Consider the following 14,929-nt stretch of genomic DNA (forward strand, 5'->3'; position numbering starts at 1 on the left):
ACTGGTTTCAAACAATTTAAAGCTTATCTTTAATGAAACAAACTGAAAGATTTATGGAATTTGCTTTGAAAGTGGAAAGGGAATTTCAACAATCCCATGGTAATACATTGACCGTAACTCAAAAGTTTCTTTTTAATGTTAAAGGACATAATAAATGAGAATTATCCAGGATTGCAGGACTTTGCTGTAATGTGTTTCGAAAGGACACGAAATTTCATCAGTATGATAGTTATCAACAAGAAAAAAAAATGCAAAGGTAGTAAGCGAACTGAAAGGGAACGAAAGGAAAAACTACAAAAAAAAAGAAAGAAAACAGTTATAGCGCATAACTTCCCAGAATAGGAAAAAGAAACCTATTAATACAGTTAGAGTGTAAAGTGACATTGTAGGAAGTTTCTCCTTACTGTAGTTGTATGTAGTATAAAACTGTGTGAGTCTCTTCCCCCAGAAAAAATGCAGTGCCCTCCGAGATGGTGAAAGACATTGACGTCGTTCGGAAACTTTACACTAGCATTTCACAGATCACAGAAGAATATATTCTAACTAATACAAAACTTAATAATAATAGTACAGTAAAACATGGGAAATGTCGAAAACATTCATGTGTACGTATGAGTTAAATATGTGCGAGCCGGCCGTTGTGGCCGGGCGGTTCTAGGCGATTCAGTCTGGAACCGCGCGACCACTACGGTCGCAGGTTCGAATCCTGCCTCGGGCATGGATGTGTGTGAAGTCCTTAGGTGAGTTAGGTTTAAGTAGTTCTAAGTTGTACGGCACTGATGACCTCAGATGTTAAGTCCCGTAGTACTCAGAGCCATTTTTGGATTATGTGCGCCCTGTGTGCCTACAAACTTCAGCGCAATGCGGCGTGGCGAGAGAGTTTCTGGTGACGTCACAACTCGCAGCCCGCCTGCACGTGACCCCTACCGTGTATTCCAGTGTCCGTGATTACGACTGTAAAATGGGAAGCATGGCCTGCCATAAACTCCACATTGGTTTGTAGGGTACAGAGGTAGATACAGGTTGCGCTTACTGTGGCCAGCCTGTGATCTGCCAATGAACCAGCCTGGTGTTAGCATTATCTACATATATTCACTGTGCCGTATTGCTATCCTAAGACATCACTACTGTGCCAGATACACACGACACCCATTCAGAAACATAGTATTCAAGACATTTGTCCACAAGGACTGTTACAGGCGCTATGGTTCCCGTTCTCGTGAGCCGTGTTTCTGTGTTGTCCTGCCACCCTTCAGTCTGCAAATCGTGGCCTCGACGTTGTGTCATTTTCGTTGGTCTCGGAGATATGACTGTGGCAGGAATGGCCACGTTATCTTAGGCAGCCACTACACAAGATGTGTCGTATTTCATTGCAAAAACAGACAGGAGAGAAAATTTGCGAAAATAGAAACAAACAATTCTCGATAAATACAGATCCGTGAACGATCCGTTTGCGATATAACTGTGAATGTGTGGTTACGATCTGCCACTGAATTCTTTGTGGAATAATACACTAGTTAGTAGAAATGTGTTTGAAATGTGAACTTTTCGATTACGTCACCATTCTAATTGGGCTCACCCACGGTCGACCTTAACAGGAAATACGCACTGCTCCAGCACTCTTTTTTTTTTTTTTTTGGTCATCAGTCTATTGACTGGTTTGAATTCCTTTCCTGTGCTAACCTCTTCATCTCAGAGTAGCACTTGCAACCTACGTCCTTAATTATTTGATTGACGTATTCTAATCTCTGTCTTCCTCTACAGTTTTTGCCCTCTACATCTCCCTCTAGTACCATGGAAGTCATTCCTTCATGTCTTAGCAGATGTCCTATCATCCTGTCCCTTCTCCTTATCAGTGTTTTCCACATATTCCTTTCCTCTCCGATTTTGCGTAGAACCTCCTCATTCCTTACCTTATCAGTCCACCTAATTTTCAACATTCGTCTATAGCACCACATCTCAAATGCTTCGATTCTCTTCTGTTCCGGTTTTCCCACAGTCCATGTTTCACTACCATACAATGCTGTACTCCAGACGCACATCCTCAGAAATTTATTCCTCAAATTAAGGCCGGTATTTGATATTAGTAGACTTCTCTTGGCCAGAAATGCCTTTTTTGCCATAGCGAGTCTGTTTTTGATGTCCTCCTTGCTCCGTCCGTCATTGGTTATTTTACTGCCTAGGTAGCAGAATTCCTTAACTTCACTGACTTCGTAACCATCAATCCTGATGTTATGTTTCTCGCTGTTCTCATTTCTACTACTTCTCATTACCTTCGTCTTTCTCCGATTTACTCACAAACCATACTGTGTACTCATTAGACTGTTCATTCCGTTCAGCAGATCCTTTAATTCTTCTTCACTTTCACTCAGGATAGCAATGTCATCAGCGAATCGTATCATTGATATCCTTTCACCTTGTATTTTAATTCCACTCATGAACCTTTCTTTTATTTCCATCATTGCTTCCTCGATGTACAGATTGAAGAGTAGGGGCGAAAGGCTACAGCCTTGTCTTACACCCTTCTTAATACAAGCACTTCGTTCTTGATCGTCCACTCTTATTATTCCCTCTTGGTTGTTGTACATATTGTATATGACCCGTCTCTCCCTATAGCTTACCCCTACTTTTTTCAGAATCTCGAACAGCTTGCACCATTTTATATTGTCGAACGCTTTTTCCAGGTCGACAAATCCTATGAAAGTGTCTTGATTTTCCTTTAGCCTTGCTTCCATTATTAGCCGTAACGTCAGAATTGCCTCTCTCGTCCCTTTACTTTTCCTAAAGCCAAACTGATCGTCACCTAGCGCATTCTCAATTTTCTTTTCCATTCTTCTGTATATTATTCTTGTAAGCAGTTTCGATGCATGAGCTGTTAAGCTGATTGTGCGATAATTCTCGCACTTGTCAGCTCTTGCCGTCTTCGGAATTGTGTGGATGACGCTTTTCCGAAAGTCAGATGGTATATCGCCAGACTCATATATTCTACACACCAACGTGAATAGTCGTTTTGTTGTCACTTCCCCCAGTGATTTTAGAAATTCTGATGGAATGTTATCTATCCCTTCTGCCTTATTTGACCGTAAGTCCTCCAAAGCTCTTTTAAATTCCGATTCTAATATTGGATCCCCTATCTCTTTTAAATCGACTCCTGTTTCTTCTTCTATCACATCAGACAAATCTTTACCCTCATATAGGCTTTCAATGTATTCTTTCCACCTATCTGCTCTCTCCTCTGCATTTAACAGTGGAATTCCCGTTGCACTCTTAATGCTACCACCGTTGCTTTTAATGTCACCAAAGGTTGTTTTGACTTTCCTGTATGCTGAGTCTGTCCTTCCGACAATCATATCTTTTTCGATGTCTTCAAATTTTTCCTGCAGCCATTTCGTCTTAGCTTCCCTGCACTTCCTATTTATTTCATTCCTCAGCGACTTGTATTTCTGTATTCCTGATGTTTGTACTTCCTCCTTTCATCAATCAACTGAAGTATTTCTTCTGTTACCCATGGTTTCTTCGCAGCTACCTTCTTAGTACCTATGTTTTCCATCCCAACTTCTGTGATGGCCCTTTTTAGAGATGCCCATTCCTCTTCAACTGTACTGCCTACTGCGCTATTCCTTATTGCTGTATCTATAGCGTTAGAGAACTTCAAACGTATCTCGTCATTCCTTAGTACTTCCGTATCCCACTTCTCAGCGTATTGATTCTTCCTGACTAATGTATTGAACTTCAGCCTATCCTTCATCACTACTATATTGTGATCTGAGTCTATATCTGCTCCTGGGTACGCCTTACAATCCAGTATCTGATTTCGGAATCTCTGTCTGACCATGATGTAATCTAATTGAAATCTTCCCGTATCTCCCGGCCTTTTCCAAGTATACCTCCTCCTCTCGTGAGTCTTGAACAGGGTATTCGCTATTACTAGCTGAAACTTGTTACGGAACTCAATTAGTCTTTCTCCTCTTTCATTCCTTGTCCCAAGCCCATATTCTCCCGTAACCTTTTCTTCTACTCCTTCCCCTACAACTGCATTCCAGTCGTTCATGACTATTAGATTTTCGTCCCCCTTTACATACTGCATTACCCTTTCAATATCCTCATACACTTTCTCTATCTGTTCATCTTCAGCTTGTGACGTCGGCATGCATACCTGAACTATCGTTGTCGGTGTTGGTCTGCTGTCGATTCTGATTAGAACAACCCGGTCACTGAACTGTTCACAGTAACACACCCTCTGCCCTACCTTCCTATTCATAACGAATCCTACACCTGTTATACCATTTTCTGCTGCTGTTGATATTACCCGATACTCGTCTGACCAGAAATCCTTGTCTTCCTTCCACTTCACTTCACTGACCCCTACTATATCTAGATTGAGCCTTTGCATTTCCCTTTTCAAATTTTCTAGTTTCCCTACCAAGTTCAAGCTTCTGACATTCCACGCCCCGACTCGTAGAACGTTATCCTTTCGTTGATTATTCAATCTTTTTCTCATGGTAACCTCCCCCTTGGCAGTCCCCTCCCGGGGAGCCGAATGGGGGACTATTCCGGAATATTTTGCCAATGGAGAGATCATCATGACACTTCTTCAAATACAGGCCACATGTCCTGTGGATACACTTTACTGTACACTAATTGCTGTTAAAGATTTTCGACGTGTCGTCCTGGCATTTGAATGCGATACTCCGCTCTTCCCTGCAGTGAGTTACGAGCCCTCTCAAACACACTCAAATCATCTAGTAGGTCTTTAACAGACTGTGTAGTTCGTTGTTCCGGTTTTTCAGCCGTATCAACGGGAGTGTTGTACGTTTCACTTCTGGGCAGACCAACTGCAAATCTGAAGTTACTCGTTGTTTATAGCTGTCGACTGATTTGTTTCCAGGCCCCTGTATGAAACTCACAGACTGCTAGCCGTAAAAACTGCAACACCGCGAAGAATAGAAAGGAACGAAATTTTACTATAGTGCATATTCAGTATAGTAGGAAGAATAGATAATTAAATTTATTGGTAATTTGGTAGTGTCCAGAAAGCGAAATTCAGAACACGGAGCTGTCTCTTATGGCAGCAACAACGGCTCTATAGTGACTGCTCATCGACTACAACTCAGACTGGATGACGAGTACCAGCACGTCATACATTGCCAGAGTAAATCAATTTCAGTGGCTGGTGGGTGATGGCTTGCCAGTCTCTCGATAAAAGGTGAACAGATGTATTCAGTGGGTGAGAGGTCTGGGAAACATACTGGTCATGCTATCAGGAGAACATCCTTGGTCAAGTAAGAGCAAGAGAGCTTGGGTAACATGTGATCTTGCGTTATCTTGTTGAAAGATAACGTCACTGAAACCTTGAAGGTAGAGTACAGCCTCTGGCCCTTGCACCACAGAAATTTAACCGGTCATGAGAACCAGAGGTGATCGTGTGAAACGTGAATCCTATTAGATGACAACTAATAGAAAAATTTACATCTCAGATACTTACTTAGTTTCACCTTATCGGCCGTTTCCACCTATCAGCACCAGCCTGTTCTCAGATGCCACAAACTTTTACCTTGCCAGTCTTTCTCAAATAGACTTCTCCTTTTCACGACTTTGGCTATAGTTCCCCTCAACATTGATCGCTGTCTCCCTTGGCTCCTTCTCCCTGCGAGAGACCAGTTGAACAAACACCGTGGCCATCGTCCCTCCACACATCGGACATGTCCTCTCCATACTATCTCACTGCTCCTATCTCTGACTGGCTCCACCGCATCCATCTTCATTCTTACATATGCACTCCTCAGTCGATCCAAGTGGTTCGCTCTCATGCTCCACCATAACCCGTCCATTTGGACAATTCCCCCCTTTGCCTCGCATTCAATGTCAAACACTGAGCCTATTTTACAATGGTTTCAACCGCAGCAAGTAGCGCTACTATGTTTGTTCGTCTGAATATGTGACGACTCCGAGAGACACCATTTAATAATCGAATAGCTACCCACTGTTGACCTATCCTCTGGGATACGTCCACGTCGCACTGGCTAGTCTTATCAATTAGTGAACCCAGGTACTTGAATACTTACATATTTCTTCCCCGACCAGACCTTCAAAATCCAAGTTCTCACCTTGCCTATTTCCAAGGACAATCCTGTTTTATCGGCGATGACTCTTATTTCCCATTGTTTATAAGCATCCATTAACTTTCTCATTTGATACATGGGGTCATCCTTATCCAGGGCCTTAAATAGTTATATATATATATATATATATATATATATATATATATATATATATATATATATATATATATATATATATATATACACTCCTGGAAATTGAAATAAGAACACCGTGAATTCATTGTCCCAGGAAGGGGAAACTTTATTGACACATTCCTGGGGTCAGATACATCACATGATCACACTGACAGAACCACAGGCACATAGACACAGGCAACAGAGCATGCACAATGTCGGCACTAGTACAGTGTATATCCACCTTTCGCAGCAATGCAGGCTGCTATTCTCCCATGGAGACGATCGTAGAGATGCTGGATGTAGTCTTGTGGAACGGCTTGCCATGCCATTTCCACCTGGCGCCTCAGTTGGACCAGCGTTCGTGCTGGACGTGCAGACCGCGTGAGACGACGCTTCATCCAGTCCCAAACATGCTCAATGGGGGACAGATCCGGAGATCTTGCTGGCCAGGGTAGTTGACTTACACCTTCTAGAGCACATTGGGTGGCACGGGATACATGCGGACGTGCATTGTCCTGTTGGAACAGCACGTTCCCTTGCCGGTCTAGGAATGGTAGAACGATGGGTTCGATGACGGTTTGGATGTACCGTGCACTGTTCAGTATCCCCTCGACGATCACCAGTGGTGTACGGCCAGTGTAGGAGATCGCTCCCCACAGCATGATGCCGGGTGTTGGCCCTGTGTGCCTCGGTCGTATGCAGTCCTGATTGTGGCGCTCACCTCCACGGCGCCAAACACGCATACGACCATCATTGGCACCAAGGCAGAAGCGACTCTCATCGCTGAAGACGACACGTCTCCATTCGTCCCTCCATTCACGCCTGTCGCGACACCACTGGAGGCGGGCTGCACGATGTTGGGGCGTGAGCGGAAGACGGCCTAACGGTGTGCGGGACCGTAGCCCAGCTTCATGGAGACGGTTGCGAATGGTCCTCGCCGATACCCCAGGAGCAACAGTGTCCCTAAATTGCTGGGAAGTGGCGGTGCGGTCCCCTACGGCACTGCGTAGGATCCTACGGTCTTGGCGTGCATCCGTGCGTCGCTGCGGTCCGGTCCCAGGTCGACGGGCACGTGCACCTTCCGCCGACCACTGGCGACAACATCGATGTACTGTGGAGACCTCACGCCCCACGTGTTGAGCAATTCGGCGGTACGTCCACCCGGCCTCCCGCATGCCCACTATACGCCCTCGCTCAAAGTCCGTCAACTGCACATACGGTTCACGTCCACGCTGTCGCGGCATGCTAACAGTGTTAAAGACTGCGATGGAGCTCCGTACGCCACGGCAAACTGGCTGACACTGACGGCGGCGGTGCACAAATGCTGCGCAGCTAGCGCCATTCGACGGCCAACACCGCGGTTCCTGGTGTGTCCGCTGTGCCGTGCGTGTGATCATTGCTTGTACAGCCCTCTCGCAGTGTCCGGAGCAAGTATGGTAGGTCTGACACACCGGTGTCAATGTGTTCTTTTTTCCATTTCCAGGAGTGTATATATATGCTTATAAACAATGGGGACTAACAGTCACATATCCCGTGAATTTATTGCTCTGCTCAATGAAAAGATTCCTTAAAAAATTATGTCTTTGCCTGGCAACCAGGAATGGTCTGCCAGATCATGCGATCTTACGCCTTGCGACCTTTTTTGTGGGGATTTGTGAAATCAAAAGTGTACGTGAACAATCCACATATCACCAAATGAAGGATAAAATTGAAAGCATTTCTCGTTGCCGCGCGGCCTTGTGTGGTCATATGGAAGATATACTTTTCATACATAAACGGGAGAAGTTACTTAATGTGTTTGTAAAAAAAATTACATTTTCAATAAGTTTTGCATGCTTTATAGCATTTTAATATTCGCCCCTACTTCCCAGACACCCTCTAGTTAGAGCAATCTTTCATACTGAAGTCGGTGGCGGTTCGTAGCCACACTGCCGCAATTATCTCGCAAACAGCCCGTTTGCGGATACATTTGCGATACGCTGGTAGAGGTTTAATCATGGGACAGGTTTGCTCGGACACAGAGATCCTTACTGGTAAGCCATTGAACTTTTATTTACAAAATTTTACTTTCACAGTAAATAACTACAATAAAAGTGTTGAATTTGTGCTTGAGCAGATACTTTGTTTCATAACTCGATTAATCTAGCTAGTAGTGCCACGATGAGAATGCGCATCAGGTTTGCTTTAAATACACGCTGTAACGGTCGTGAGCATTAGTTACATTTGAGACTGGACATGACGAGTTGGCGTTAGTCAAGAATGCCTTCAAAATGACAGACACGCCATTATCAACACCTCACTGAGTTTGAACGAGGTTGTGTAATAGGGCTACGAGAAGCTGGATATTCTTTATTCGGTATTGCAGGAAAACTTGGCAGGAATATAATCACTGTAAGTGGCTGCTGGCAGCGGTGATCAGGAGAAAGTACTATCGCAAGAAGACCGGGGACCGGACGGCCACGTGGCACCGTCATGAGGGGAGCCCATCTTGTTCGGCGTATGGTCCTGGTGGATCGTACTGTATTTGCAGCAGTAATGTGAGCAGACATTGGCACCACAGTGACACAACGAACTGTCGCAAAGCTCCGAGCCACACGCCCTGTAGCTTGCATTCCACTGACCGCAAACCACCACCATTTTCGTCTTCAGTGTGTCAAGTGAGAGGGTGGAGGTCTATTGTTTTTTCTGATGAAAGCTGCTTCTGCCTCCGTGCCAGTGACGGCTGTGTGTTTGTCGGAAGGAGGCCAGTTTAGGGCGTATAACCAACATTGGACCTACACCTGGAGTTATTATCTGGGGTGTAAACTCATATGACAGGAGGAGCACTTCCGTGGTTATCCTACGCACCTTAAGTGCAAATCCGTACGTCAGTCTGGTGATTCGAGCTGTTGTCCTGCCATTCATGAACAGTATATCAGGGGGTGTTTTCAAACAGGATAGCACTCGCCCGCATACCGCTGTTGTAACTCAGCATGCTCTACGTAGTATCGACATGTTGCCTTGGTCTGCTCGATCACCGGATCTGTCTCCAATCGAGTACATACGGGACATCATCGGACGACAGTTCCAGCATCATCCACAAACATATATCGACGAGCCAAGTGCAACAGTCATGAAACTCCATCCCACAAACTGACATACGGCATCAGTACAACTCAATGCATACATCAGAATGAAATTTTCACTCTGCAGCGGAGTATGCACTGATTTTGAAGTTTTCTGGCAGATTAAAATTGTGTGCCGAACCGAGACACGATTTCGGGACCTTTGCCTTTCGCGGGAAATGCTCTATCAACTGAGATACCCAAGCACGACCCCTCCTCACAATTTTACTTCCGCCGGTACCTCGTCTCCTACCCGAGATCGAGTCTCGGTCTGGCACACAATTTTAATCTGCGAGGAAGTTTCAATATATACATGTTGGCATGCGTGCATACAACACTGTGGCGATTACACTGGTTATTATTGTACCAGAAGTTCACATCTGCAATGTCTTACCTCACACTTACATTAACCTGTGGCCTTGCAATGTTAATCACTTAAATATGTTACCTGTACAAATGCATTCCAGAAATTTCATTACTCTGTATTAATTATTTTTGGTGTTGCCATTTTTCCCCGTCAGTGTAGGCATGTATGAATGACAAAGGAAGTAAACCTACCGGAAGACGCGATTCTCCTGTTGCAGGGCCAGTGTATTTCATGTGGCAACAACATGGAGCGATGTGCTGTCATGGGAATGGACGCGGACAAGTTCATGCCAGCTGAGGGCTTCTCCCGGAACTCAAGCTTCTTCCTGACGACCGCAAACGAGCCGCCCTTCTGCCGTATGTATACCAAATCCATTCCATGTATTGGAGCCTCAGTCACATTGATGCTGCACTGGCTTCACTCGCAGCACTTCTCGCGTTCAATGTATCTGATGTATCTTTAAAAACGTGATCTTTGCCACTGATTTATTGTAAACTGTTTTTGGGAACACATTTAAATGCTGAGGTCGAATCTTTCTTCATTTCTCAATGTATCCTGTACTGCATTGATCAGCGAAGGGCCGGCCGGAGTGGCCGTGCGGTTCTGGGCCCTACAGTCTGGAACCGAGCGACCGCTACGGTCGCAGGTTCGAATCCTGCCTCGGGCATGGATGTGTGTGATGTCCTTAGGTTAGTTAGGTTTAATTAGTTCTAAGTTCTAGGCGACTGATGACCTCAGAAGTTAAGTCGTATAGTGCTCAGAGCCATTTGATCACTGAAGGCTGTTGCTGTGTTTATATTGTTATGGATAATTGGGAGAATAAATAGAAAGAAACGGTATAAACCATGTAGTGAGATAGTCTCTACTCTTCTCAAACAGTAACAAGGAAGAGTCATTGCTGAACAGTCAAATCCAGAAATGTGACAGTGTGTTACCTACAGTGTAGGAGACCTACACCGTGCAACACACTGCTGAGAGGTTTTCAGTGCGTCCCAGGGCATTGTCGCTTGGCGGACGAAGAGCTGTGATATTTTTCCATCGACGTTGACGTTGTATTATTTCAGAGTATCTAGTAGTAGGCTTACATAGTATAATCAAATAATGGAAAATTCAATATTGAATAATGTGAATACTATTATGCTTTCGGCCAACAAGGCCTTCGTCGGAAATAGACAACACACACACACACACACACACACACACACACACACACAGGCAAAGCAAACTCATACACATGACAGCAGGCCCTGGATGCTGACGCCAGACCAGTAGCCACAGACTGGTCATGTGTGTGTGTGTGTGTGTGTGTGTGTGTGTGTGAGTGTGTGATGCGTTTGTGTGAGTGTGTGTGTGTTTGTTGCTTATTTCCAATGAAGGTCTTGTTAGCCGAAACCTTATTTTCTAATAGTCTTTTTGTTGTGCCTATCTGCTACTAAGCATTTCCTTTATATGATGAAAAGCAGCTATCCTTTTCATGATATTGATAGTATTAGTAGTCTTACGCGCATCCATAAAATTTAGCCTTAATATACCTGTGTAGAACTTAGAAGTGATTAATAAATCAATTCGAAAAACGTGCATGTGCCACCAATCTTTTTTTCATTTTTATCTTTTAGTTTGCAGGCCTGTAATAATACTCGTCCAGACAGAAATTTTGTTATCCAATCTGTAGTACAACTCTGAGACGAAAGACGATATCCTGAAATTCCTGTTTTGATGATAAATCGAACGTTGTCTCAGCAGCGGCTATAGAATGGCGCTATATCTTCAAACTTCCTGGTTTCCCGCCAAAATTTGTCGTCATATTAAGCGAAAGCGAATGAATAACATCATCATCTATTTACATCTTATGTTATAACCAGATATGACGAAATTCTGTGGATGTTGCCCTCTCCAGAACTGGGAACTGCGACACTTTAGATAGTCCAGGTCGTGTTATGTGCCTAAGCCATTTTTGCTTTCCTATTTAGAATCACCTCGTAAACCGATTTTGGCCAATAGGGGGTGGTTCCAGAAAAGATTGTTTCTGTCTAGAACAGATTTTTAATTTGAATACATCGAAGCATACAAGGCAGTCCAGAGTGTAGGGCTATATGATAATATTTTTTTATTTTAATTTTAAAGAACTATATGACTCACTTGATGGGCACCATTCTTTAATATTCCGGAAGAGTTAAGAGTGGGCCACTGATCCAACAACCTGGTACAAGAGATTCAGAGAAGCACATCTAGAAAGTAGTACTGTCGACGGAAATATCCGAACAATTCCAGAACAAAACTCGTTTCAGGAGAGATTAAGTACTTGTTCAATTCTTTTCAATTATGCTTTGGGAAACATTGCAGGTGGATCGGTGTGCACGCGGTACTGAGTCCGTTTTCGAAACGGAGCAGAAGGATGCAGCCGATAATTAGGAAAAGAAGACTGCTGGTCTTTGGGTACATAAACAAGAAGGACAATGACCAGTTGAATAAGAGGATATGTAACTCTCCAAAATTCTTGCCCTCCGCACAAAAAAGCGATACTGAATCAAGAATGTACGAAGGATCTGCAACAAACAAATAATGCAGAAAAACATAAATAATAACACAGACGAATTCACCCAAATTGTCCATAAATGCCAGGCGTTCAGAGTGGAACAAAAATCTGGAAGACGTTGATCTTTTCTGTTGGAAAAAAGAAAGAAGACCTTTCCTAATTAGCTCTATAGATATTTTCAGATTGTTTAATTCGCCATGAGAACTTCTTCGAAGGATAAGATTTTGTTACATCCTTCCCCCTATCTTGTTCCAAGTAAGAAAAAACAAGCTAAGCACAACTTCTGCTCAATCCAGTTCCTAAGCCATATTCCTTGGCGTTAGTTACTTTCAAAAGGTGGCATACTCTTCCCTAACACAGCCACATTCTTTTTTGTTTTCTAAAGAGAGATTTATGGTGTTGAATGAAGGCCACGACAAACAATCTGAATAAAAGTTCCAAAACCTTGAACAAAAAATTCCAAAAAGTATTTTTCAGAAATTTCCAAGAAACATGAAAATTTTTTTTTAAATAATGTTCGTGGTTTTTATTTGCAACTCCTGCGGAATCGAAACATAAGTTGCGCCAAAAGATATTAAACATGAGTTTCTTCTAAAAGGGAATTTAAAAGCACTTGGATATGTAAAACAAATTGTACCTTGGTTTCACCTTTTGTGAGAATATTGTTAATGCCTATCCTCTTCAACACCGTTTACAACAAGTATCTTCTGTTATTTTTAAGTCCCGCTTTTGTAATCAGGATCATCTTTCCATGTTGAAGGATCTTCATTAAGTTAGTTGGTGTTGACAGAAAATGCTCTGAAGAAAATTTTCTACAAGGAGTTACAAATGTGGAATTGTGTAATTTTTCCAAATGTAAAAATGTAGCGTTGTATGACTACAGTATCAGTGAATCACATTTAGAATCGTTCAACTCATACAAATACCGTGTGTAACAGTTTGTAGGGATGTGAAATGGAATGATCACCTAAACTCAGTCGTAACTAGGTGACAATCTTCGGTTCATTTGTAGGATACAAGGAAAATACGATCAGTCTTCGAAGAAGACTGCTTAGCGTCTACTTGTTTGGCCCACCGTAGAATATTATTCAGGTGTGTGTGACCCGTACCAAATGGACATAACAGGGGATACTGAACGTATGCAAAGAAGTCCCAATAAACATCTTTAAGTGAGAAGTGTACAGTATCCTCCTAGCCACTGCTCCAGTAAAGCTCGTGAAGACAAAACTGACAAGACTGGACTAATTAGAGCACGCATAGAACAGAAGTTGTAAGCAATCGTTCCTCACGCTGCACCGTACTTGAATGGACAGGACAGAAACTCTAACAACTGGTACAATGGGAAGCATCCTCTGCCATTCACTTCACAGTAGTTTGCAGGGTATATATGAATATAGATACAGATTTTAAGACACTGCATTGCTACCAAATACACTCGCAAGTGGATGGTTAAATGTCTGATGCTTCAACGCAGTTTCACCGCACAGCTGGCAAGGATGGTAAACAGGGGATATTTCGATTCCTGTGCATTGAGTTTCTATGAATAGCGTTCCGTGTACTCAGCTGGACAGTAAATATGAGTCGCAGACAGGCGCGTAAACAATGTACGCAGATACCATCTTCATATATACATTCACCGGCCGTTTGACCATTTTCTTCTGTGCGGATGCACAAATAGTGCCCGAACTCTTACGGGAATCGGCAGTACAGCCGCGAGCAGTGAGTATAACGGGCAGGGGAACTATGAATATAGTGCCGGACAATAAGTTGCAAATGTGGGTCTTAAGGGAGGCGTGCCAGAGACAAGTCCCTGCAGTCACACTATCCTCTGTGTCCTCGGTGGCTCAGATGGATAGAGCGTCTGCTATGTAAGTAGGAGATTCCGGGTTCGAGTCCCGGTCGGGGCACACATTTTCAACTTTCCCCTTTGACTTATATCACGCCTGTATGCAGCTAAGGGTATTCATTCCATTGTAATTTCAATGTACGCAGATGTCAGCATTTGAGAGGGGACGTGTAGTTTGGCACAAATAAGCCGGCTGTAGTAATTGGCCCAACACTCGACGTTTGAATAGGAACAATGCCACTATTCGAAGATGTTGGCAAGAATGGGTAAACCGTGGACGAACACAGAGTCGAGAAGGAAGCTGTCGACCTGGAGAGACGACATAACGTGAGGACCGAGCAATCGATCTGAAGTGCACCTGGTGCTTCAGAGACCACAAGCACCATTAATAGGTGGCTCACAGAAATGGGGCTCAGCCCACGGCGCCCTCACACCGATTAGTATTCACCTCTCTACACTAACAATCCAGTCTGCAGTGGTGTCGGGAACATTCGGGCTGGAATCTCAGTGACTGGAGTGGAATTGTCTTCAGTGACGATTCTCGTTTCGAACTGAGCCCCTATCACTAGCGAAGACGTGTCTGGAGAAGACCCAGACAGCGGTATGATTCCAACACGATTGTCGCCCGCCCTACTACCCAACAGCCAGGAGTGCTCTTTCAGCGTGTCATTTCATTTCAGAGCGGTGCCCTTTGACTGTCATCCGCAGCACCCTTACAGCACAGCGATATGTCGACGATATTGAACGAGCCGTTTCGTTGCCATTTACGTCAAGCCATCCTGAGCTTAAATTTCAGCAGGATAATGCCCGCCCGCACACGACGAGAGCTTCTACTGC

The 14,929-nt window shown here is 43.9% G+C and overlaps 1 protein-coding gene across 1 annotated transcript in view; it reads left to right on the forward strand.

Annotated features, from left to right (window-relative positions):
* LOC126094579 (pancreatic triacylglycerol lipase-like) overlaps nucleotides 1-14,929 on the forward strand; it is a 231,009-nt gene that overhangs the window by 174,577 nt on the left and 41,503 nt on the right. Inside the window, exon 8 of the mRNA XM_049909084.1 lies at nucleotides 9,928-10,066. Within this exon, the coding sequence (XP_049765041.1) occupies nucleotides 9,928-10,066 (139 nt within the window). The remainder of the gene's footprint in view (nucleotides 1-9,927; nucleotides 10,067-14,929) is intronic.

Source organism: Schistocerca cancellata, chromosome 1, assembly GCF_023864275.1.
Source record: "Schistocerca cancellata isolate TAMUIC-IGC-003103 chromosome 1, iqSchCanc2.1, whole genome shotgun sequence".
Taxonomy (NCBI): domain Eukaryota; kingdom Metazoa; phylum Arthropoda; class Insecta; order Orthoptera; family Acrididae; genus Schistocerca; species Schistocerca cancellata.